This window comes from Oncorhynchus masou, chromosome 12, assembly GCF_036934945.1.
Source record: "Oncorhynchus masou masou isolate Uvic2021 chromosome 12, UVic_Omas_1.1, whole genome shotgun sequence".
NCBI classification, from domain to species: domain Eukaryota; kingdom Metazoa; phylum Chordata; class Actinopteri; order Salmoniformes; family Salmonidae; genus Oncorhynchus; species Oncorhynchus masou.
Window position 1 is genome coordinate 65,421,540 of NC_088223.1, and position 25,396 is coordinate 65,446,935.

Genomic DNA, 25,396 nt, shown 5'->3' on the forward strand with positions numbered 1-25,396 from the left:
ATTTTTCAAAGTAGACACCTTTTGCCTTGATGACAGCTTTGCACACTCTTGGCATTCTCTCAACCAGCTTCATGAGGTAGTCACCTGTAATGCATTTCAATTAACAGATGTGCCTTGTTAAAAATTAATATGTGGAATTTCTTTCCTTCTTAAGCCATTCAGTTGTGTTGTGACAAGGTAGGGGTGGAAGTGAAAATATATTTTTTTAATTAAAAAACTTGAATGAGTAGGTGTGACCAAACCTTTGAACGGTACTGTACCATAAACTATATACAGTACACCTATTTTAATATTATTTACTCTCTTTTTTTCAGGTGGTATGGGTAGGATTTTGGTCCTTGTATTTCTGGTCCCTGGAAGGGGTGGCCTAAAGATCTAAAACTAGATACAACGACTAAACAATTTATAATGGACCAATAAATATATTTTCAAATAACTGCCCTTTTTCTGGCCTGCAAATTGATTTGACAAAAAATATATTTTTCTTGGTTCTCTAGATTGACTTGATAAGTGTCCTTAATGGGATCAAAGTATCTATTACACGGTGTACACAGTCTCTCTCACACACTCACACAATTTGAGACTTGAGGAGACAAGAACAATTGTGCAGGCAATATAACGATTGATGAAGGCATTGGTGTTTGTTAAAAATGTTGACCTGACCTAACCCTGTATAACCCCATTGGACATGTCAAATAATGCAGTCGGGGGCTAGCGACCTGGTTGTAACCCTAGTTGTTAAACCCAATGTCTATCCCACAAAACAAAGTCATTGTGTATTGTGTATTAGATACGGATTGAATGATTTGGAGTACTCTACAGACCACTCTATACTCCGGCTGGTGAAGACTCAAAATAAACCCTTGAAGTGTTATCACTGGGCAGGAAACCTTTCCAAACACTGCCATCTTGCCAGTCTGCAAATCCCACAACTGCCAGGGGAGCCTAACCAGCTTTCCATGCATGCCATTGTCACACACCTCTCACATTCCCACACCACTTCCTATATTGTGAACTTGAAGTTCAGTGATTAAAGATCAGTATTAGCATTACATAATCTATTATCAAAATAAATAGGATTTTGTTTGATATTTCTCTCACACATACTACTTTACCGTCTTCCTTTCTCACTCACTCACTCTGTCTCTATCTTGTTTTCACTCTCTCGTTCTTTCCATCCTTCCTTCACTTCATGGCACCATCATAGGATGCCACTTTTCCAACAAGTCAGTTCATCAAATCTCTGCCTTGCTAGAGCTGCTCCGGTCAACTGTAAGTGCTGTTATTGTGTAGTGAAAAAGTCTAGGAGCAACAACAGCTCAGCCGCAAAGTGGTTGGCCACACAAGCTCACAGAGCGGGACCACCGAGTGCTGAAGCAAGTAGCATGTAAAAATTGTCTGTCCTCGGTTGCAACACTCACTACCGAGTTCCAAACTGCCTCTGGAAGCAATGTCAGAACAATAGCTGTTCGTCAGGAGCTTCATGAAATGGGTTTCCATGGCCGAGCAGCCACACACAAGCCTAAGATCACCATGTGTAATATCAAGTGTCGGCTGGAGTGGAGAACGCTACCTACCCGAATGCAAAGTTCCAACTGTAATGCCTACCCAGAAGAGTGGAGGCTGTTATTGCCGCAAAGGTGGGACTAACTCCATACTAATGCCCATGATTTTGGAATGAGACGTTTGACAAGCAGGTGTCCACATACCTTTGGTCATGAAGTGTTGAGAGGGAGACTGGCTGTGGCAGCCAAAACAGCCAAATACATCTAAACGTGAATCGATTCTTAATTGCGATATGGTTCTTTCATAATACATCAAAATAATTTCACAAATGCAAAATATATACTTAGAACTAATACAATTACCTCACGATGATATGAAAGATAAGGTCCTTATGTTTCCAACGCCATACTGAAAACAATGCGTGTTACCGTTCAGATTGAAAGTCGGGCTCTAAATAAAACCTCCCCGATCGGAATGAAGATACCTTTGTGAATAGATTCTAAAGTTAGCTAGCATCTATGAATAGGTTATCTCTCCCTGTGCTTTTCGTTTTTATGGCCTGAGGGTCATCGGTCTTTGTTGAGTGCCTGGACACTATCCACTCCACACTAATATGTGACCAGGTGTCAGTCTGCTGCCCGTTTGGAAATATGTCACTCTGGCCATCGAAGTCATGAAAAAAGTGTTGTGAAAGTGCACAGATAGTTTTATCTCTGAAGGACCAGGTCCAACTTCAAACTGTCACTGACCCTTGATTAATTCATCAGAACTGGATGGGCTGCCACGTGCAAAGTTTGATACAGTGAATGAGAACTGAAATCACCTTTATTAAAATAAATGAACTGGTATTATAATAAAAACAATGCAATTGAGAAAAATAGTATCAGATTTTATATTACAATATTGTGAAAAATGTATACATGACAGAGACATTAAGACAGAGACATTTAAAATGAATACATTGGGAATTTAAATATATACTGTAAATGGAAACTTATTAACCAGATAAAGTATTATTATGTAAAAACACTGAGTAAAATGAGAATTATTCCCAGTTTTTCCTAGTGTGTTTTTGATATAGGAGACCGAGAGGCCTTATATACTGTAAGTGAGGATACAGTGCATCACCCCATTACATGAAATCTCCATTCAACCTCTGACTTTTATTTGATAGGATCTACAGACTTATACAAGTCTCGAATCACCCAGACAGATGTCACTTCATCTGTAGATTAAGGCAAAAATGTGGCTCTAGGAGAGGGTTCTCCAACTGGTGGCCCGAGGGCCGAATTTGGCTCATAGGTGGTTTAATTTGCACCCCAAGTTTTCTGAGCTAAAAAAATACAATGTTTTTATTTTTTCCTTGTTGGACATAATAGATTATAAAAACACCAGGAGATCAGCCTCAAGTGATTTTCATTTGAGAAATCTGTTCCCAAGTATTCTCACGCATAATAGAGAGACATTTGGTCATATACAAATGTAAGCAAGTTTTCGTCAAACATTATATCTGTTTGGGCTTCTTGCAGTCAATTTGCAGTCTCCAAATTATTTGCAATTATGTTCCGGTCCCACGACCCTCCACTCAAGAAAAAATAGGCCCGTGGCTGAATCTAGTTGACATACATAATACAGTGCTTTTTGTGACGGGAAAGATTTTGTCCATATCATGGCTAAGAATGTCCATATCAATTCCTCTTGTTACTTGTCTCCTGTAGTTTGGTCTGGATGCTTCAGGTGGTTATAGCTGTAAAGGTTTTTCTGGTTGAGGAAAGTGAAAGGACTTGGTGGTGCAACTCCAATTACGGTTTTTATGCTCTCCCCCTTCCCCTCTCTCTTTCAGTCTCTCTCTCTCTCTCTCTCTCTCTCTCTCACTCTCTCTGTCTTTCTTTATCTCCCTCTCCCACCATACCTCTCCCCCTTTCTCTCTCTCGTCCCTCTCTCTCTCTCACTCTCTCTCACTCTCTCTCCTGGTTGTGAGTCCTGCTCAGACAAAGCTGAGGTGTTGGTCCTCTGGCACTCCATACTTGCCCTTGTGCTCCTCAAACAGCTGGCTGAGTTCTTCTGTGTAGAGCTGATGGAGGGCATCAAGCTCCTCCACTGTGGGCTTCTCATTCTTCTCCACTCTGATTGGCCGTCCCACTGTGGAAAGGTCCAAGGGTATGCATGATGACATTACATTCAAATATAGGTTACTGTAGTAGTCACTGGTGTACCACACAGCCCCACAGTGCAGGGGGGGGACATGAGCTCTGGAGGGCCCAAACCAAAAACAGGCCTTGTGAAACAGCGGTATGCCACAGGTAATAGTGCATAATGGGCAAAAACGTATTTGCTTTTGAATATGATTTTACTCTTGAGTTTACTTTTCAAGTGGGGATTGAAAACTAAATATGCCATCGTTGGGCCATGCCAATATATGTACACAGACAGATGACTAACTGTGTGCCAGCCATTGTTGCTGAGTTGCAGCAAACTGACAATGTTACTATTACATTTACATTTAAGTAATTTAGCAGACGCTCTTATCCAGAGCGACTTACAAACTATCTAGTAACATTCTAGTAAGTCATTCTAGTAAGTCAAATATTTCCAAGGGCGAAGCTGCCCCTCTCTGTCCCTCTCATATCAATATTCCTCATGTTTAATGACAGAGAACCATCTCTGCCAGTTAGTTTACTGATATGAAACTTCTGCCAAAAACAACAATTGCCTTGCAACATAGAAATAGGAGAAAGATAGAGAAATAGGAAAAAAAGATTTGGCAGATATAGTGACATAGAATGTTACTCACCCACAGTGTTGATGGGCTTCCTGTAGGGCATGATACCATAGCTGTACTGGAAAATGCCCCGCGCGTGGAAGAGGGGCAGAGAGATACCCATGAAGCTCTGCAGCTTGTCCTGAATCAAGCGGATCCAGGTGCCTCGAGGGTTTTCCACCTGGTCGAACAACTCATTCTCCCCGAAGGAGAAGACTGGCACCAGATGGGCACTAGGGAGGGAATGGGTAGAGGAGAGCAGTGGGGTGACGGAGGGGGAGAGGTGAGGTGACGGAGGGGGAGAGGAGAGCAGTGGGGTGACGGAGGGGGAGAGGAGAGGTGAGGTGAGTTGAGACAGAAGTTTTGCCTTCAGTTTTGTTACGATCATCTCTATGAGTTTGTTAGGTACAGTATATTTGTAGAGAACAGGCCCAGATTCCATTTTACTCATGGGTGTTTTGAAGTTTGTCCTAAATGATTCCACTATTGATGTAATGACATGTAAACGCATGATTTGAGCAAGCTTTGTGTATCCCACGAAATAAGACTCAAGCTGCTGTAGACCAACTCGCTGTATTACCAGCAAAATCAGGGGAAAACTGATTTGGGTAATGTCAATCGAAAACATAATGTTAACTTTCAATGCTATGCGGATGACACACAGCTGTACATTTCAATGAAACATGGTGAAGCCCCAAAATTGCCCTCGCTGGAAGTCTGTGTTTCAGACATAAGGAAGTGGATGGCTGCAAACTGTCTACTTTTAAACTCGGACAAAAGAGAGATGTTTGTTCTAGGTCCCAAGAAACAAAGAGATCTTCTGTTGAATCTGACAATTAATCTTGATGGTTGTACAGTCGTCTCAAATAAAACTGTGAAGGACCTCGGCGTTACTCTGGACCCTGATCTCTCTTTTGACAAACATATCAAGACTGTTTCAAGGACAGCTTTTTTCCATTTACGTAACATTGCAAAAATCAGAAATGTTCTGTCCAAAAAATTATGCACAAAACTTAATCCATGCTTTTGTTACTTGTAGGTGAGACTACTGCAATGCTCTACATTCCGGCTCCCGGATAAACTTCGGTTAGTGCTAAATAAGGCTGCTAGAATTCGATCAATTTGATCATATTACTCCAGTAATAGCCTCCCTACACTTGTAAGGGCTGATTTCAAGGTTTTACTGCTAACCTACAAAGCATTACATGGGCTTGCTCCTACCTATCTTTCCAATTTGGTCCTGCCGTACATACCTACACGTACGCTATGGTCACAAGACGCAGGCCTCCTAATTGTCCCTAGAATTTCTAAGCAAACAGCTGGAGGCAGGGCTTTCTCCTATAGTGCTCCATTTTTATGGAATGGTCTGCCTACCCATGTGAGAGACGCAGACTGTCTCAACCTTTAAGTCTTTATTGAAGACTCATCTCTTCAGTGGGTCATATGATTGAGTGTAGTCTGGCCCAGGAGTGTGAAGGTGAACGGAAAGGCACTGGAGCAACGAACCGCCCTTGCTGTCTCTGCCTGGCCGGTTCCCCTCTCTCCACTGGGATTCTCTGCCTCTAACCCTATTACAGGGGCTGAGTCACTGGCTTTCTGGGGCTCTTCCATGCCGTCCATAGGAGGGGTGCGTCACTGACGTGGTCTTCCTGTCTGGGTTGGCGCCCCCCCTTGGGTTGTACCGTGGCGGAGATCTTTGTGGGCTATACTCGGCCTTGTCTCAGGATGGTACGTTGGTGGTTGAAGATAACCATCTAGTGGTGTGGGGGCTGTGCTTTGGCAAAGTGGGTGGGGTTATATCCTGCCTGTTTGGCCCTGTCCGGGGGTATCATCGGATGGGTCCACAGTGTCTCCTGACCCCTCCTGTCTCAGCCTCCAGTATTTATGCTGCAGTAGTTTGTGTGTCAGGGGGCTAGGGTCAGTCTGTTATATCTGGAGTATTTATCCTGTCTTATCCGGCGTCCTGTGTGAATTTAAGTATGCTCTCTTTAATTCTCTCTCTCTCTCTTTCTTTCTTTCTCTCTCTCGGAGGACCTGAGCCCTAGGACCATGCCTCAGGACTACCTGGCATGATGACTCCTTGTTGTCCCCAGTCCACCTGGCCGTGCTGCTGCTCCAGTTTCAACTGTTATGCCTGCGGCTATGGAACCCTGACCTGTTCACTGTGATTACTATTATTTGACCATGCTGGTCATTTATGAACATTTGAACATCTTGGCCATGTTAAGCAAAGAACAGAAGCATGGATAAACAATAACATTTTAAAGGCAATTAAGCTTAGAAATGAACGCTTTCTGGATTTCAGGAAATCCAGGGCAGATTATGTTTTTATTGACTTTAGAAATTAAGAAATTAGGTTAACAGGATGATAGAGAAGGCCAAGAAAGATTATTTAAATGGTTGAGAACAGGAATAATCCGAGTAAATGATGGAATTGTCTGAAGCTGTTGGGTTACAGTAACAGACTGAAGAACAAATCTCAAAAACTTAGCTTGGACATTGGAGGAAAGGTTACATCAGACAAGACCATGGTTGCAGACAGTCTGAATAGCTACGTTACAACTATAGCTAATACATTAGCGAGAAAATTACAGCAGTTTTACTAGCAGCAAGTACATGCCTGTACATGTGACCTTTTCCTCTATGCAGATAATTCTGCACTGTTGGTTTCCCACAAAGACAAACATGTGGTTGAGAAAGCCCTCAGTGCTGAACTTCTGAATGTCAGTAAATGACTATACGACAGTAACCTACATGTCAAACAGACCACTATTGTCCCTGTGCCCAAGAAAGCGAAGGTAACCTGCCTAAATAATTACCGCCCCGTAGCACTCACATCGGTAGCCATGAAGTGCTTTGAAATGGTCATGCCTCGCGTCAACACCATTATGCCGGAAACCCTAGACCCCCTGTAAGGATCGATGCAGGAGATGAGAAGCAGGTACAGGGAGTGAAGGTTTAATAGCTGACAGACATGAAATGGAACAGCATCTGGACAGGAACACATACTGTAACAACTATTAATACTTACACAGGGAACACCGCCAAGGAACAGACAGATGTACAGGAGTAATCAACAATGTGAAGGAGTCCAGGTGTGTCCAATGAGCCAGCTGCGTGTTTTGATGGTGACAGGTGCGTGTAAAGAAGCGTAATCCTTGAGCGCCAGGGTGTCACCCCTGCTCCCGCTCCCCCTCCCTGGCGCTCGAGGGCTCCAGGCTACCTGTCATTATACGCACCTTTTACCATCATTGCACACATCTGCGCTCATTGGACTCACCTGGACTCCATCACTTTGTTGTGGGCCCTGCATATACGTCTGCTCCTCTTTGTTGTTCCCTGTAGTAGCATTGTTTGTTGTGTCGTGTTTATGTCCAGACGCTGTTCTTATTCTGTTGCATATCCGTCTATATTAAATGGTTCACTCCCTGTATCTGCTTCTCATCTCTTGCGTTGGGCATTAGACAGGGAGGGGGAGTGGGAGCCGGCGTGAAACCAACTCCAATTCACATACCACACCAACTGATCCACAGATGACGCAATCTCAATCGCACTCCACACTGCCCTTTCCCACCTGGACAAAAGGAACACCTATGTGAGAATGCTGTTCATTGACTACAGCAAAGCGTTCAACATCATAGTACCCACAAAGCTCATCACTAAACTAAGGACCCTGGGACTAATCAACTCCCTCTGCAACTGGATCCTGGATTTCCTGACAGGCTGCCCCCAGGTGGTAAGGGTAGACAACAACACATCTGCCACGCTGATCCTCAACACTGGGGCCCCTCAGGGGTGTGTGCTTAGTCCCCTCCTGTACTCCCTGTTCACCCACTACTGCGTGGCCAAGCACAACTCCAACACCATAATTAAGTTTGCTTATGACACAACGACAATGATGAGACAGACTATAGGGAGGAGGTCAGAGACCTGGCAGCGTGGTGCCAGGCCAACAATGTGAGCAAGACAAAGTAGCTGATCGTTGACTATTGGAAAAGGAGGGCCAATCAGGCCCCCATTAACAACGACTGGGCTGAATGGAGCGGGTCGAGAGTATAAGGGCATGAGGAGAGACCCAAATGCAGACACAGGCAGATGATTGAGCTCCGCTATTTATTATAACAAAAGTCGTTGGCAAAGGGCAGGTTAGGTACAGGGGAGAGTTCATAAACCAGGTCAGAGTCCAAACAGTACCAGGCGATAGGCAGCCTCAAGGTCAGGACAGGCAGGGTTTCAGTAACCAGGTCCCGAGTCCAGACGGTACAAGACGATAGGCAGGCTTGAGGTCAAGGCAGGAAGAAAGGTCAGGCAGGAGGGTTTGGTGTCAGGACAGGCAAGGGTCAAAACCAGGAGGGCTAGGAAAAACAGAGACAGGGAAAAATAGGAGCAAGGAGAAAAACGCTGATTGACTTGGCAAAACAAGACGAACTGGCACAGAGAGACAGGAAACACAGGGATGAATACACTGGGGATAATAAGCGGCACCTGGAGGGGGTGGAGTCAAGCACAAGGACAGGTGAAACAGATCAGGGCGTGACAGAGAGTTTCAAGTGCCTTGGTGTCCACATCACCAACGAACTATAATGGTCCAAACACACCAAGACAGTTGTGAAGAGGGCAGGACAACACCTTTTCCTCCTCAGGAGACTGAAAAGATTGGGATGGGTCCCCAGATCCTCAAAACGTTCTACAGCTGCATCACTGAGAGCATCTTGATTGATTCCATCACAGCCTGGTATAGCAACTGCTTGGCAACTGACCATAAGGCACTACAGAGGGTAGTGTGTAAGGCCCAGTACATCACTGGGGCCCAGCTTCCTGACGTCCAGGACCTATATACTATATATGCCTATATAGGTGGTGTCAGAGGAAGGCCAAAAAATTGTCATAGACTCTTCTCTCTTCTCTCTGCTACCCCTAAGCCATAAGACTGCTGAACAATTAACCAAATGGCCACCCAGACTATTTACATTGAACACCCCCCCCCCACCCCCCACCCAACCCGCTGCTACTCACTGTTTATTATCTATCTTTGCATAGTCATTTTACAAATTACCTCGATTGACCTGTACCCCCACACATTGACTCGGTACTCCCTGTATATAGCCTCGTTATTGTCATGTAATTTTGTTGTGTTACTTTTTGATGATTATTTATTATTTTGTAAATATTTTCTTTACTCTATATCTTGAACTGCATTGTTGTTTAAGGGCTTGTAAGTAAGCATCTCACGGTAAGGTCTACCTGTTGTATTTGGTGGATGTGACAAATCAAATTAGATTTATTTGATGTCACTACACCTTGGAAAAACAGCCCTCTTGTACTGGTCCACTGTGAAACTGAGGAAATCCCCTGTCTTTAAGGTGGTAGTAGGTGACATAGTGGTCACAGCAAAAGACTCAGTTAATTATCTTGGATGTGTGCTAGATAACCATCTGACAGAGAGAGCATGGCACAAAATGTTCTCCAAAGTGAACCATGAAATTAGGTTCAAGGCAAGAACCTCCAAATATCTGGATAAGAATGCAATGGTGGCATTGGCCACTTCAACTATGCTCTTCCTGGTACAGTAGTGCCCCCAAGATAATGACAAATAAACTGCAGACATCTCAGAGCACATTAGTCAGGAGTATTCTTAACCTTCCAGCACGTACTCATCTTGACCATTCCCACCTTGAAAGCCTCAGATGGCTCAAAGTGGAGGAGAGAGTTTCTCATATGAAGTTGTGTCATGTACATACGATAGTCCACAGTCTGGTCCCCAGGTACCTATGTAACTACTTTAACTTGTTCTGGGATAACCACAACCATTCCACTAGAAGGATGTAATAGTGGTATGGTGAAATAAATGTTTTTGTACTCAGCTGCCCCCCCACCCCCTCACCAAAGGACCACAATGGAAATGGTGATATTTTATGTTGAGGCGTCACCGGCTGGAGTGCCCTCATATATGTATTTTAAAAATGGTCTAATAAATTCAATCAATCAATCAAGGTGTCACTTCACTTGCCCCTCTGTATGTCATACGGTGCTTGCATGCTCCCAATTGAAATTCCCAAAGGGCTTACACATGGCACTATATCAGTAAGCCATCCACAAGTACACACTGTGAACAGTAATATCAAACTATGATGAAGTGATTGACACAGTTGAAGTCACTTGTGTAACCATGAGAGTAGTTAGAAGATTTCATCAGAGACACAGGCAGTAAAATGTCCTTCGCCACCTCTGGCCCTGGTCTTACCCATGTTCCATTGCCAGTTTGATGAAGCCCTTCTTATTGGCTAAGAGAATGGTGAAGGCGCCAGGGCGTGCGTCAAGGGCCTCGGGGGCTCCTCCTACTGCTATAACAACGGCATTCCCACCTCCCTGTCGACGTAACAGATAGCTGGCACTCTCCTTGTCCGAGGGAATCAGACCTGGGACACACAGTAGACACTGAGATCAGGTGTCGTTAACAGTGGGGGGGGACGTTTGGTACACTATTCTTCACTGTCGAACATTGATCAAACATGTTAATTTGTATCATGATGGTTGTCCCTAATCAATCTATCAGTAAATCAATTAATCAGATGTATATATATTGCTATCTTGTCTTTACTGCAACATCTGTCACAAAGTGTTTCACAGTAGCCCTGCCTTGACCTTGACCTCTAACCTCAACCCCACTAACCTGCCATCATGATGTAGTCTCTGAAGAAGGGGGCTCTGAACCAGAGAGGCAGCATCAGCAGAAAGCTGTCCAGGCCAGGGAATAGTTTCCTGAAGCCTGTAGCATACGTGCAGAAGTTAGTGAAGGCTCCAGTCACCAGAATCCCATGGGGATGGAAACCAAGGATGTAGTTCTGCCTGGGGTCCAAGTCCACTGTCTTCACCAGCTGCAATACAACACAGAGCGGAGTCACTTCTAAGGACTTCAATAGTCAAAATAGTTATGCACAACTGCACAACACAGTACACAGGATGCATCAAATGTGTTTCTAAATATCAATCTTTATCAGAGACTTTCAAAACATTTGTAAGTTTAATTGAAAACCATACTCTCATGGAAGTCTATGAATTGACTTCCAGGTATTTGGCCTATATCTTCATCATGTCGCCTGTGTGAGTTCTCACTGTTGTTTGTCTGCCTCCACAGCGGCTGTCAGAAGAGACTACCCTGCCTCTAACCAGTATTGACCAGTGTCATCTGTGTCTGTGCACAGGCAGAGATAAACAGGATGGAGGATCATGCCAGAGGTCACAGGATGGGGTCAAATGTTCTTGTTAGCTACCCTGCTGAAAAAATGCATAGACCAGCATAAATGTCAAGCTAGTCCATGCTGGTCAATCGCTGGTCAGTGCTGGTCTGATGCTGGTCAAGCTTGTCCGACCAGCATGGTCTAGCTGGTCTAGCTGCCCAATGAACAAGGTGGACTCAGGTCTATTCTGTTTGAGACCCGGGGGACTCTGCATTGACTTGGACTTGAGAATATCAGATGCTTTTAGAGCATCTCTGATGGTATAAATACATTTGATTTTACTTCAGTATATGGCAATGTTTTTTAGTCTCAGTCCACCCAATTTAAAAGTGCACATTGTGACGACCCTACCACTCTGTGTGCTGAATTCTTTCCCTCTGCTCTTGTTTTCCTTAATACGATGTCGGTGGGCGGTGATGGAAGGGTCGTCAGCGAAATGGGACACACCTGGTCTTGGGTGTGTCCCAGGGATAAATACATCTTTCCCCCATACGTTGAGGAGACACTCTCCATGTAGACACTGTTTTTTTTGTGGCATTTTGGAGCTTCTTTGTGCTCATTTGTTTTGGCACCTCAACACCCCTCATCATCACCATCTATGCATGCTTCCACTCCCTTACACTGACAACACACACCATTGTTACTTGTGTAGGTTACTTTATTTAATAAATATATTTTTGCTATTTCTTTTGTTCTAACAGCATGTAAGATAAACATGCACAATTAATTACAAAGTCTGTATTAATAGGCTACCCCTACACTCTAAATGCTGGGTTTGTATCCTGACCCTACTACTGGGTTGCAGGTATTGGGTCATGTAGTTGTGTTGTTGATGCTAGTTTCTAGAGATATTACACACAGCGGGTCAGATCAGAAGACTGCAGGCGTGGCTTTTAGTTATTTATGGCCACCTGTGAGTAAATGTTATTCCAGTTCATCTGTTCTGTTTTATTAAGGTTGAAGACACTGACAGTTTTGTTGCATTAATGAGTTTTACACAAGTGTATGAGTTCCTTAATTTAGAGACTATGAAAATCCCAACATTGGGATAGTTACCGCATTGTTACAATATGTAAATACTGTTATATTATATTAGAATATGATAGGTGCAAAAATATTTAAGGAATATTCATGGTGTACAAACTTAACAAGAATCATATTTACCCGCCAAAAATAACTATCTGAAAGCCACGCCACTAATATCAGATGGTCACTGACATACTAGCATCAGTGTTCAAAACAACATGCGATGGTCACCAGAAAAAGAACGCATTAGTCGCCAGCATATGCTGGTCTATGTAGTTTTTTTTCAGCAGAGTAATCGTGCTGGGCATGTTATGCTCATGATCAGCATCGCTCAGTCATGTCAAAACAAAGCTGCAAACAAACAGTTTGTATCGACCTCAGTGTTTGAGATTAGCAGTTCAAGGTCAATCAGCTCCAAGAATCAAGTCCCCGCCTACTAGCTTGGGCTACACTAACCTCTCACTAGCAAAACAAGGGCAGTGCTTTGTGCTAAGTCAACACGAAGCACTTGGCATGGTGGGATTTATTGACTTTATGGATTGAGATGATTCATTCAAGGATGAATCCTATAGATTTCTGTCTTTCAATGACTAACAAATTTTAAGTAGATCAGATAGGTATGTTGTAGCTTTTGCCAAATAATGACATTAACATACACTATATATAGACAGAAGTATGTGGACACCCCTTTAAATTAGTGGATTCGGCTATTTCAGGCACACCCGTTGCTGACAGGTGTATAAAATTGAGTACACAGCCATGCAATCTCCATAGACAAACATTAGTAGTACAATGGCCTTACCGAAGAGCTCAGTGACTTTCAACGTGGCACCGTCATAGGATGCCACCTTTCCAACAAGTCAGTTTGTCAGATTTCTGCACTACTGGAGCTGCCCTGGTCAACTGTGAGTGCTATTATTCTTCAGTGGAAACGTCTAAAAACAACAACGGCTCAATCGCGAAGTGGTAGGCCACACAAGCTCACAGAACGTGAGGCCACACAATGCCCCCGTGCACAAAGTAAGGTCAATACAGAAATGGTTTGTCGAGATCGTTGTGGAAGAACTTGACTGGCCTGCACAGAGCCTTGACCTCAACCCTGTCGAAACCTTTGGGATGAATTGGAACACTGACTGCGAGCCAGGCCTAATCACCCAACATCAGTGCCCAACCTCACTAATGCTCTTGTGGCTGAAAGGAAGCAAGTCCCCAGAGCATCATCCCAACATCAAGTGGAAAGCCTTCCCAGAAGAGTGGAGGCTGTTATAGCAGCAAAGGGAGGACCAACTCCATATTAATGCCCATGATTTTGGAATGAGATGTTCGACGAGAAGGTGTCCATATACTTTTGGTCAGGTAGTGTATATTGCTAAGAATATGAGAGTAGGGTGAATCCCCTAGCGGGTCTCAAACCCAGGCCACCAACGCCAATGATGAACACCCTTACCACTGTCCCAATAAGGGATATCTCTCTCTTTTTAAATTAAAAATATATATTTCACCTTTATTTAACCACTTAAGCTAGTTGAGAACAAGTTCTCATTTACAACTGTGACCTGGCCAAGATAAAGCAAAGCTGTGCGACACAAATAACAACACAGAGTTACACATGGAATAAACAAACATACATTCAATAACACAATAGTAAAAGTATATATACAGTGTGTGCAAATGAGCTAAGATAAGGGAGGTAAGGCAATAAATAGGCCATAGTGGCGAAATAATGACAATTTAGCAATTAAACACTGCCGTGATAGATGTGCAGAAGATAAATGTGCAAGTAGAGATACTGGGGTGCAAAGGAGCAAAAATAAATAAATAACAGTGTGGGGATGAGGTAGTTGGATGGGCTATTAGAGATGGGCTATGTACAGGATAGGTGCAGTCATCTGTGAGCTGCTCTGACAGATATGAGTCTCCAGCTTCAGTGATTTTTGCAATTTGTTCCAGTCATTGGCAGCAGAGAACTAGAAGGAAAGGCGGCCAAAGGAGGATTTGGCTTTGGGGGTGACCAGTGAAATATGCCTGCTGGAGCGTGTGCTACGGGTGGGTGCTGCTATGGTAACCAGTGAGCTGAGATAAAGTGGGTCACATCCGCCTACAGTATGTCGGCCTTCCACATCTGCGGTGAAAGGGGGCCAAGCTACATTGGTGTTTGTCAGAAAATCGGTCTTCTCATGAAAAAGTCGGTAGCGTCCGAACAGTTTGGCCCACAGGGGAAAGGGAAGACTCTATGGTGACTATGGTGTTACGAACACTATGGTGTTCTCCGTTTTTTTCACGGGACTTGTCTGAAGGTAACCCATACAAATAGAAGTAAGGCGGTAGTTTTGTTCCAACAAAAATAAGGGGTTCTGAAATATGTGTCCAAACATTTTCTTATATTTCCTGAGCATTCTTATATATCATAGATAGAGTACATACACTTCAAAACCTTATTCCTTATGATTTACCTTTGGACTTCAATGTATGAATGTGTTATTCAATGCTTTTCTATGGGCTGTAGTAGTAAAGGCGAAATTACACAGAAAAATAGGGGTCCTAAAAGTCAAAAAGCAACTCGATCAAGTTCAAGTCTGGGCTCTGACTGGGCCACTCAAGGACATTTAGAGACTTGTCCTGAAGCCTATCCTGCGTTGTCTTGGCTGTGTGCTGAGGGTCATTGTCCTGTTGGAAGGGGAACCTTCACCCCAGTCTGAGGTCCTGAGTGCTCTGGAGCAGGTTTTCATCAAGGATCTCTCTGTACTTTGCTCTGTTCATCTTTCCCTCGATCCTGACTCGTCTCCCAGTCCCTGCCGCTGAAAGACATCCCCACAGAATGATACTGCCACCACCATGCTTCACAGTAGGGATGGTGCTAGGTTTCCTCCAGACATGACACTTGGCATTCAGGCCAAAGAGTTCAACCTTGGTTTCATCAGACTACACGGGCCTGATTGGTGGAGTGCTGCAGAGATGGTTGTCATCATTTGGGGTTTTGTGATTTTAAACAACCCGTTTGTCCTGCTCTCGTTTCCTGTAGTCCTCTATCTGATCATGAGATATTGCACTTTCCAAAACAGATGACAGAATACGTCAAGCTCTAAGACTACTGTACTGTTTGTTTTTAGGGAATGGAACTTTGTCAGATGTTGTACTCGTGGTCAACACAGATGCTTGTATGATTGAGAATGGAGCTCTAGTCGTGGATTGACATAGTGAGAGAACACTGGCCAATTGCTTAGTGGCCTGTCATTATTTTGGTCCCTGCTCACAGCAGCCTTTCTATTCAGGATTAATTATTGGCTCCTGTTTCTCCATGTTAACAAACAAATGAGTTTCCTTCTTATGCCTGTTTATACACTGAACCCATTTTTCACATTTTCCCATCAGGCTTGGCATATGCATGTTGTTGCATTTTGACTTAGAGTTAGGTTCAAACGCGACTAACATGTATACATTCTACAAATGTAAAGTCATGAGAGGAGTTAGTGTCTAGTTACTGTTGATTTCTGCAGAGAGCAGAACAGGTTTTCAAATCAGGTGGTTGGCTCACAGTCGGAGGCAGTGACGCTGTCATTAGGGACGGTGGTGGAGAACAAGACCTCAGTGTAACCGATGACACCCTCTGAAGGACACTGCTCTGTTCAGACTAACATTGACTCTTTATTCCAGCCTTAATAATGCATGAAGTCAAATGTTCGATCGGCACATTCCAGGAGATAATACAGGGGAAATTACATTCAAATGTGTTTGTTTGAGGAAGTCCTCTTTGTTGGGAACTTGTAATCTAGATGTGTTCAATGTACTGTATCTGTCCTTGAGAAATGAAGGAAAGTCCATATGACCTAATTATGTAAATTCCCAATTTGTGCGTGTGGCATTCAGAACTAATTTATGTTTTGCTTGAATGAGACATTACTCTCTCTAATAAAACACATCTGCCTCAATAAAGCTCTGTCTGAATACTCAATACACACAGAACACTTTACATACAGTAGAACATGTTGACTGTGTTCCCTAATCAATTGGTTTTGATATTTCATCTTATCAGTATACTGTATGGAACAATCAGGGACATTTACCCCAACTCAAAGGAGCAGAGTCTTGAGGTGGGGCCTCTACCTTGGGAAAACTTTGGACACACTGGAGAAGTGGCATTAAAGACGCACTCTGTGCTAAGTACAAAAGATAAGCATGCTATCAAAGAAGATATCAGACTGATGTAGCGTCTGATTCCAACTCACACTCTCAAACACATAGATCCCCTGAACGCAGCTCCCTCTCCAAATCACAATCAGCTGAATTCTGATCACCTGTTCACACACCTGTATGTCATTATCACACACTATTTAATTCAGTTCTTTGCACCCCATCGTTGTGAGGTATTGTTTCTTTTGTGACACACTTCTAGTCAAACTCTGCGGTTGCTGTAATGTAATCCTCCTGTGTATGATAGGTTTTTTTTTGCCTATTCCCTGCCTGTACTTTAGCCTATTGGATTTCCTGTTATCAACTTTTACCTGCTGGATCACTGTTTGTTTCTATAATAACTTTTCTGAACTACATTTGCTGTACTAGTTCATGCAATGGTAAAAGCAGAGAACTATAATTTAATAGAAGTGATAAGATGTTGACATCATTAAGCAGAGCCGTTCAGAAAGGAAACCCGAGTGCCTCGCCTCAGCTGAGATGGCATCAATTAGAAGTGAGTAACAATCACGCCTAACTTATTTGGTGGTCTATTTAAACTGATTGGGTCTGCACACTCATCCTGCTGCTGCTTGCTACTACTATGCACTGGCTTTTTCCACATTGACGCTGCAACCTTATTAACTAGCCAATTCACGCTATGCTGCTGCTTTTTGATCTTTTTTTTGCAATACAGAGACGAGAGATTTTGTTTTTACATTTCTGGGGGGGGTCATTTTTATGGAAGCCTGGTTGCCTTGGCATCCATGAATATATGCCATTGGCAGGATAGGGTGCTTATGGTGATTCAGTAGTATTTAAGTCTATGCTTAGTTTAGTGCAGCATCAGAATGGATAGTAACTATCACTGCATGTTGTGCATCTCATGAGACTGATGCACACATCAGTGATGGCCTACATTTTATGAGTCTTTCCAGTCACAGGTTAATGTGACGTGTGCCAGCAGTCACACTTCAAATGTTGTACAAATGATCTGGGTATGGTTAGTATCTTTGGAACCCTTACACAGTATAAGTTAGAACACATTCAATTTAACTGGACAGTGCGCTCCTCGTATTGCTACTCTTTTACTCTTGTGAAATTATAAATCTGCTGTCTTCTTTTGTGTATAGCCTGCTGTTGCATGAGTCACACTTAGCTTACATTTTAAGGTATCATTTCAGTCAACTCATTTATGCTTAATTCTTATTGCAGCAGTAGGTTTAGGCTCTGATTTATTAACCATGTTCTAATCATGTCATGCCTTTTACCCAGGCTGTCCTCCTTGTTAGTTCATCTTGCATTCTAGTAGTATTATTCTAGTGACTGTTCTTATTCTATAGACTATTTTCGTATTTTATTTAACCTTTATTTAACTAGGCAAGTCAGTTAAGAACAAATTCTTATTATCAATGACGGCCTAGGAACAGTGGGTCAACTGCCTGTTCAGGGGCAGAATGATGGATTTTTACCTTGTCAGCTAAGGGGTTTGAACTTGCAACCTTCCGGTTACTAGTCCAATGCTCTAACCACTAGGCTACCCTGACACCCCAAATTGTGGAGGCAGGTAGCCTAGTGGTTAGAGAGTTGGACTAGTAACCGAAAGATCAAATCCAAGACCTGACAAGGTAAAAATCTGTTCTGCTCCTCATCAAGGCAGTTAACCCACTGTTCCTAGTAATTAAGTAATTTTTCCTACAATTGTTTACAGACAGATTACTTCACATACAGTGAATTATATCACAATTTCAGTGGGTCAGAAGTTTACATGCACTAAGTTGACTGTGCCTTTAAACAGCTTGGAAAATGTAAAAAAAAATGTCATGGCTTCTGATAGGCTAATTGACATCAATTGAGTAAACTGCATTTCAAGACCTACCTTCAAACTCAGTGCCTCTTTGCTTGACATCATGGGAAAATTAAAAAGAAATCAGCCAAGACTTCAGAAAAGAAATTGTAGACCTCCACAAGTCTGGATCATACTTGGGAGCAATTTCTAAATGCCTGAAGGTACCACGTTCATCTGTACAAACAATTGTACACAAGTATTAAAAACCATGGGATCACGCAGCCTTCATACCACTCAGGAAGGAGACAAGTTTTGTCTCCTAGAGATGAATGTACGTTCGCAAAGTGCAATAGAACAACAAAGGACCTTGTGAAGATGCTGGAGGAAACCGGTACGAAAGTATCCATATCTACAGTAAAACGAGTCCTATATCAACATAACCTGAAAGGCCCCTCAGCAAGGAAGACACCACTGCTCCAAGCCCGCCATAAAAAAGCCAGACTGCAGTTTGCAACTGCACATGGGGACAAAGATCGTACTTTTTAGAGAAATGTCCTCTTGTCTGATGAAACAAAAATAGAATTGTTTGGCCATAATGACCATCGTTATGTTTGGAGGAAAAAGGGGGAGGCTTGCAAGCTGAAGAACACCATCCCAACCGTGAAGCTCGTGGGTTGCAGCATCATGTTGTGGCCGTTCTTTGCTGCAGGAGGGACCTTTGCAATTCACAAAACAGATGGCATCATGAGGTAGGAAAATGATGTGGATATATTGAAGCAACATCAAGACATCAGTCAGGAAGTTAAAGCTTGGTCGCAAATGGGTCTTCCAAATGGACAATGACCCCAAGCATACTTCCAAAGTTGTGGAAACATGGCTTAAAGACAACAAAGTCAAGGTATTGGAATGGCCATCACAAATCCCTGACCTAGATCCAATAGAAAATGTGTGGGCAGAACTGAAAAAGCGTGTGCGAGCAAGGAGGCCTACAAACCTGACTCCATTACACCAGCTCAGTCAGGAGGAATGGGCCAAAATTCACCCAGCTTATTGTGGGAAGCTTGTGGAAGGCTACCTGAAACGTCTGACCCAAGTTAAACAATTTAAAGGCGATGCTACCAAGTACTAAATGAGAGTATGTAAACTTCTGACCCACTGGGAATGTGATGAAAGAAATAAAAGCTGAAATGAATAATTCTCTCTCCTAGTATTCTGACATTTTCACATTCTTAAAATAAATTGTTGATCCTAACTGACCTAAGACAGGGAATTTTTTTTCTAGGATTAAATGTCAAGATGTACTTAAATGTATTTGGCTAAGGTGTATGTAAACTTCCTAATTCAACTGCATATGATCATGATTGTCAGCATAAGTGGTACAGTAGCTACGTTGCATTGGTAGAATATCCTCATACACTAAAATGCCTCAATGGGCTTCAAAAAGAGCAGTATTCATGCAATGACAAAAGATTACATAACCTCACTCTATAGAAAAAAAGAATAGGTTCACGTTAAGTAAAGGGTGTTTCGGCTCCTACAATGATTTTATTAGCGGCTTTCTGTGGTTTTTACTGTTGGAATAGACTTTCGTATTAATTTCTCTTTAATCATTGCATGATCTCGGATTTAATTATGGTCACTCCACTCATATGTTTACAGTGTTGATAAAGCATTCTTAAACTGATAGGATGGGTAAAGTTACTGCTGTTGTCATTGCCCAAACTAACGCTGCTTTCTGTCCTCCCTTCCATGTTACGCTACCTGCAATGGCGACCACTGACCACGCCAGGTGATCCATTATTCCTCACCGACGGTGGCAAACCAATGACGAGATACTGGTTTTCATCACGGTTCCATCTCCTTAGCCCACAGCGTTGACAATCTCTTGAGCTGTACACAGCTCATTCATTTCGCATCGGCGCTGCTTAATCGGCATCTCTATCTGTCCTTGCATACACACTGAAGATCACGGGGGTCAGTCCTCTGCTTCCTACGAACGCTATATTCGATTAAACGCCAATAAGATTTTGGATGCCCAAAAGTGATGAGTTCATCTGCCAGTTCCATGCCTTTTTATACTATAGTTTGGTATGACTGGTTTTAGCCCATGGTCAATAGCATTGCTTTGGCACTTACAGTATCGTAATAAAGTTCAGTGCATAACTACAGGTGGTTGGCTGGGTGCATATTGCTTAGGTTGCTTGTTAGATGGTAGATATTTAATGTAGGCCAACAGATGACCAGGCTACTTGTATTAATCAGTGAGTGCAGATGGCGACGCATCTCTAGGGTAGCTGGGTTCACACTGTTACATTGGCAAGATAGGCAGAAGAAGCTCGCCTCAAGTGAGGGTACCCAGCGTTATGTGTGGCATAAACTGAGCAACGTATGACTTCTATCCCTCACGACATGGTTAACATTCTCACCTGGTATTCGTTCTTGCGCTGGTAGATGCACTTTAGCTGGTCTATTTGATCATATCTCAACGGCACTCTGCCGTAGCTACGCATAGTCGGATGGTGTGAGGTTCTACTGTTTTGGGGGATTGTGTAGTTTACAGTGCTCACTGACTGTAGGCTCTTTTAATATTGACTCTTTGCTTGGGCAGTGAGCAATCCTGACGGAGCAGAGCCTTTACATTTTTTTTATTTAACCTTTTATTTAATTAACTCGGCAAGACAGTTAAGAACAAATTATTATTTACACAGCGCCAATACTTGCATTATTCATTGCTTAATAAATGGTTAAACATACAGTACCAGACAAAAGTTTGGACAGACCTACTTATTCCATGGTTTCTTTATTTTTACTATTTTCTACATTGTAGAATAATAGTGAAGACATCAAAACTATGAAATAACACATATGGAGTAATTTAGTAACTAGTGTTAAACAAATCAAAGTATATTTGAGATTATTCAAAGTAACCACCCTTTGCCTTGACAGCTTTGCACATTCTTGGCATTATCTCAACCAGCTGCATGAGGTAGTCACCTGGAATGTATTTAAATTAACAGGTGTGCCCTGTTAAGTTAATTTGTGAAATATCTTTCCTTAATGCATTTGACCCAATCAGTTGTGTTGTGACAAGGTTGGGTGGTACACAGAGGATAGACCTATTTGGTAAAATAGTCCATATTATGGCAAGAACAGCTCAAATTGGCAAAGAGAAACGACAGTCCATCATTACTTTAAGACATGAAGGTCAATCAATATGGAACATTTCAAGAATTGTTTAAATTTCTTCAAGAGCAGTCGCAAAAACCATCAAGCACTATGATGAAACTGGTTCTTATGAGGACCACCACAGGAAAGGAAGACCCAGAGTTACCTCTGCTGCAGAGGATAAGTTCATTAGAGTTAACTGCACCTCAGATTGCAGCCCAAATGAATGCTTCACAGAGTTCAAGTAACAGACACATCTCAACATCAACTGTTCAGAGGAGAATGAGTAAATCAGGTCTTCATGGTCGAATTGCTGCAAAGAAACCATTACTAAAGGACACCAATAATAAGAAGATACTTTAAATATGAGCAATGGACATTAGACTGGTGGAAATCTGTTCTTTGGTCTGATGAGTCCAAATATGAGATTTTTGGTTACAACCGCTGTGTCTTTGTGATGCAGGGTATGTAAACGGATGATCCCCGCTTGTGTGGTTCCAAGCATGAAGCATTGAGGAGGAGCTGTGTTGGTATGGGGGTGCTCTGCTGGTGACACTGTCTGTGATTTATTTTGAATTCAAGGCACACCTGACCAGCATGCATGCTGCAGCGATATGCCATCCCATCTGGTTTGCGATTTGTGGGACTATCATTTGTTTTTCAACTGGACAATGATCAAAAACACACCTCCAGGCTGTGTAAGGACTATTTGATCAAGGAGAGTGATGAAGTGCTGCATCAGATGACCTGTTCTCCACAATCACCTGACCTCAACCCAATTGAGATGGCTTGGGATGAGTTGAACAGCAGAGTGAAGGAAAAGCAGCCAACAAGTGCTCAGCATATTTGGAAACTCTTTCAAAACAGATGGAAAAGCATTCCTCATGAAGCTGGTTGAGAGAATGCCAAGAGTGTGCAAAGCTGTCATCAAGGCAAAGGGTGGCTACTTTAAAGAATCTCAAATATATTTTGATTTGTTTAACACTTTTTTTGGTTACTACATGATTCCATGTGTTATTTCATAGTTCTGATGTCTTCACTATTATTCTTCAATGTAGAAAATAGTACAAATAAAGAAAACCCATTGAATGAGTAGGTGTGTCCAAACTTTTGACTGGTACTGTATTTCTATCTGAAATTAAGCAGAGCCAGTTCAGAAAAGAAACCAGAGTGCCCCGCATTAGCTGAGATGGCATAAATTAGAGGCATATCAATCACACCTACCTTATTTAGCAGTCTATTTAAGCTGACCGGATCTGCTCACTCATCCTGCTACCGCTTGCTGCTACTATGCACTGGCTGTTTTCACCCCAGCATCCACCTGTTAGGTTCTGTGTTCCTGCTGGGGGGATGGTATAGTTTACTGCGCTCACTGCCTGTAGGCTGGCTATTTTATATTGACGCTTTGCTTGGGCAGTGAGCTACCCTGAACGAGCAGAGCCTATATCGGCAAGACTTGCATTATTCATTGTTTAATAAATGGTTAAACATATTTCTACATAGTTCATTTCAGAAAGAAAGCACCATCTGTGGAATGTTTTATCAATGGCCGCAAAAGTCATTCTATGTTTACAATGAAGGTTTACATTGGTATGTCTCACTAGGGCTGTCGTTGGAGATCCAAACGCATCACTGAATTTACATAAACAATACATTTATGATTATCTATGGCTGATTTCTAGGTCATCTGAAAATAACAATTGATTACAATGACCAATAGAAGCTTAAAAAAAGAAACACTACCATTCACATAAAATTAATAAATACATAGGTCTAGCTATACCATTAGAATAACAATTATGGATTTAACAATGTCAAAGATAATTCATGATAATTCATGTGACCCTATTGAGACTTTCAATTGGACAAACTATAGATAACAAAGCTCTGCATAGCAATTGAAAAATACACATCTGAGCCATTTTGTTGATGTTCACATGCTTATCAGTACAGACCAAAGTGTACATTCTGACCAAGGGCAAGAGCGTGGACCCATCTCAGCGGAAGGATATTGCAGGCTCACAGGCCTCCAAGCTCCATAGAATAGAATCAAAAATTTGTATATTCTTTTAAACAGGATTTCTTACTGCACTATCCAATAACACAGCATATAGGTGTTGGTATGACTGAGAGACTAAGTTCTTATGATAAGATTAATGATGATCAAAATCCAACAAAAACCAACTCACATTTCTTAGCTGAACTTGAATGTCTCTACACACAATCCATATATCACCACTAGATGGCGACATCAACCAGCAACAGCTGTAGATAGGGCCTATCCATCCCTGGACTGGGCACTGCTTTTTTTTATTGAAGCCCAAAAAAAACAGTCACAAAAGAGTGCAGTAAACACAGTGAAGTCATCCTACCTTTACAGGGAAGTAGTCCCTCATGTAGTCCCAGACACGTAGATTGGAGAGGAAGTGAACCCTGTTGCCCCCCTTGGATGGTGTTTCCCAGTCGATGAACCACCAGCAGGCGTACAACACGCTGACCAGCCAGAACCGAGTGAACATCAACACAAAGAACAGCACGATGCAGCATGGAGCTGGAGGAAGACAACCAATACACACACACACACACGGACAGGCGTGATGGGCACTGCACTATTAGGTTGCATCTCTTAACCTGCTGACATACTGAGCAGCAGTGAGCAGGAGAGGGACAGGTAGAGAGAGATCTAAGCAAACCCGAGAAGTGTACTACAACTCAAGCCATGAGTTTTTCCTGACCACGTGACGTGACCTGAACAGATTGACCAATAACTAGGACCCAGAGTTTTTCCTTGTCAGGTCATGTGGTCATAAAAAAACAAATACCAGGAGGTGTGTTTCCTCTTGTCCACTAGGTACCACTGATGCACAGTATTCAATCCATCTAAAAAAAAATTTAAAAGTATGAAAGGTCTCATGGACAAATCTATTGCAACACACATGGAGTCTCTCCACTGTCCAACACATGTTATGTAAGAGTTACTTAAGAGTTGGATATGGGAGTTTCTTCTGTATGCATGTATTTGTGTAAGCATCGTTCCTTGCTCTGTTTCAGGCACAACTCCATGGGCACATGGAAGTCAGCCAGCAGTTGGAAACTCTCAAAGAATTTCATTTCAATTTCTCCACACCGAGCAACCCATTAAGCAAACAGAACTGGACACAAGGCACTTAACACTTGTTAAGAAATGAGGAAGAAAGGCTAGCTAACAAAGCTGCACAGCACACACAGACAGCCCAGTGGCAGACTCACCCAGGCCCAGAAAGGAGAAGACCCACTGTAGCACCGAGGCCGTCTGCAGTCTTCTGCTTAGGGGCAGGTCGGTAGGGGCAAACTGGATATTCATGGTGGGGACTGAAGAGCCTGGCAGTGCAGGTAGACAGGAGGCTTATGTCTGGGACACCCGGGAGAGGAGAAGACTGAGTGAAGTGGGTCCAAAGTCTGCCTTTCTCCCTCTCTATCCACAGTCAACTGACATTTGACCGTCTTATCTCTGCAATCCTGTAATGCATGAATTAATTACTCAACCCATTTCTCTATCTTCAAGACCTTTGACCTTGCTGGTACTGGCCCAGCTAACAATTGTAGTTGCAAGAACATTTGTATTGTTACTGTTGCTGAGCCAAACAAGGTCCTGATTGGTGAACCACTGATCCATTCAATGTGCTTCATATGTTGGCAAGGTTAGGGATACTCACACACAGTACTTCTAACATGCAGTGTCCTCAACTCACACATTTG

General features: G+C 42.7%; 1 protein-coding gene across 1 annotated transcript; it reads right to left on the reverse strand.

The window, feature by feature from the left end:
• Positions 1-2,313: 2,313 nt before the first annotated feature.
• On the reverse strand, positions 2,314-25,107 carry LOC135550676 (2-acylglycerol O-acyltransferase 2-A-like). The gene is made up of 6 exons (XM_064981698.1): positions 24,908-25,107; positions 24,031-24,209; positions 10,941-11,145; positions 10,512-10,686; positions 4,301-4,500; positions 2,314-3,648 (listed from the first exon to the last, which is right to left on the reverse strand). The coding sequence occupies exons 1-6, from the start codon at positions 24,999-25,001 to the stop codon at positions 3,494-3,496; spliced, it is 1,008 nt and encodes a 335-aa protein (XP_064837770.1). The 5' UTR covers positions 25,002-25,107; the 3' UTR covers positions 2,314-3,493.
• Between the last annotated feature and the right edge of the window lie 289 nt (positions 25,108-25,396).

Coding starts and splice junctions, on each gene's coding strand:
- LOC135550676 (XM_064981698.1), bottom strand. CDS start 25,001: ATGAATATCCAGTTTGCCCCTACCGACCTGCCCCTAAGCAGAAGACTG. Junction 11,146..24,030: donor GGGACTACTTCCCTGTAAAG/GTAGGATGACTT, acceptor GTTGTATTGCAG/CTGGTGAAGACAGTGGACTT. Junction 3,649..4,300: donor GAAGCCCATCAACACTGTGG/GTGAGTAACATT, acceptor ACCTTTCCACAG/TGGGACGGCCAATCAGAGTG.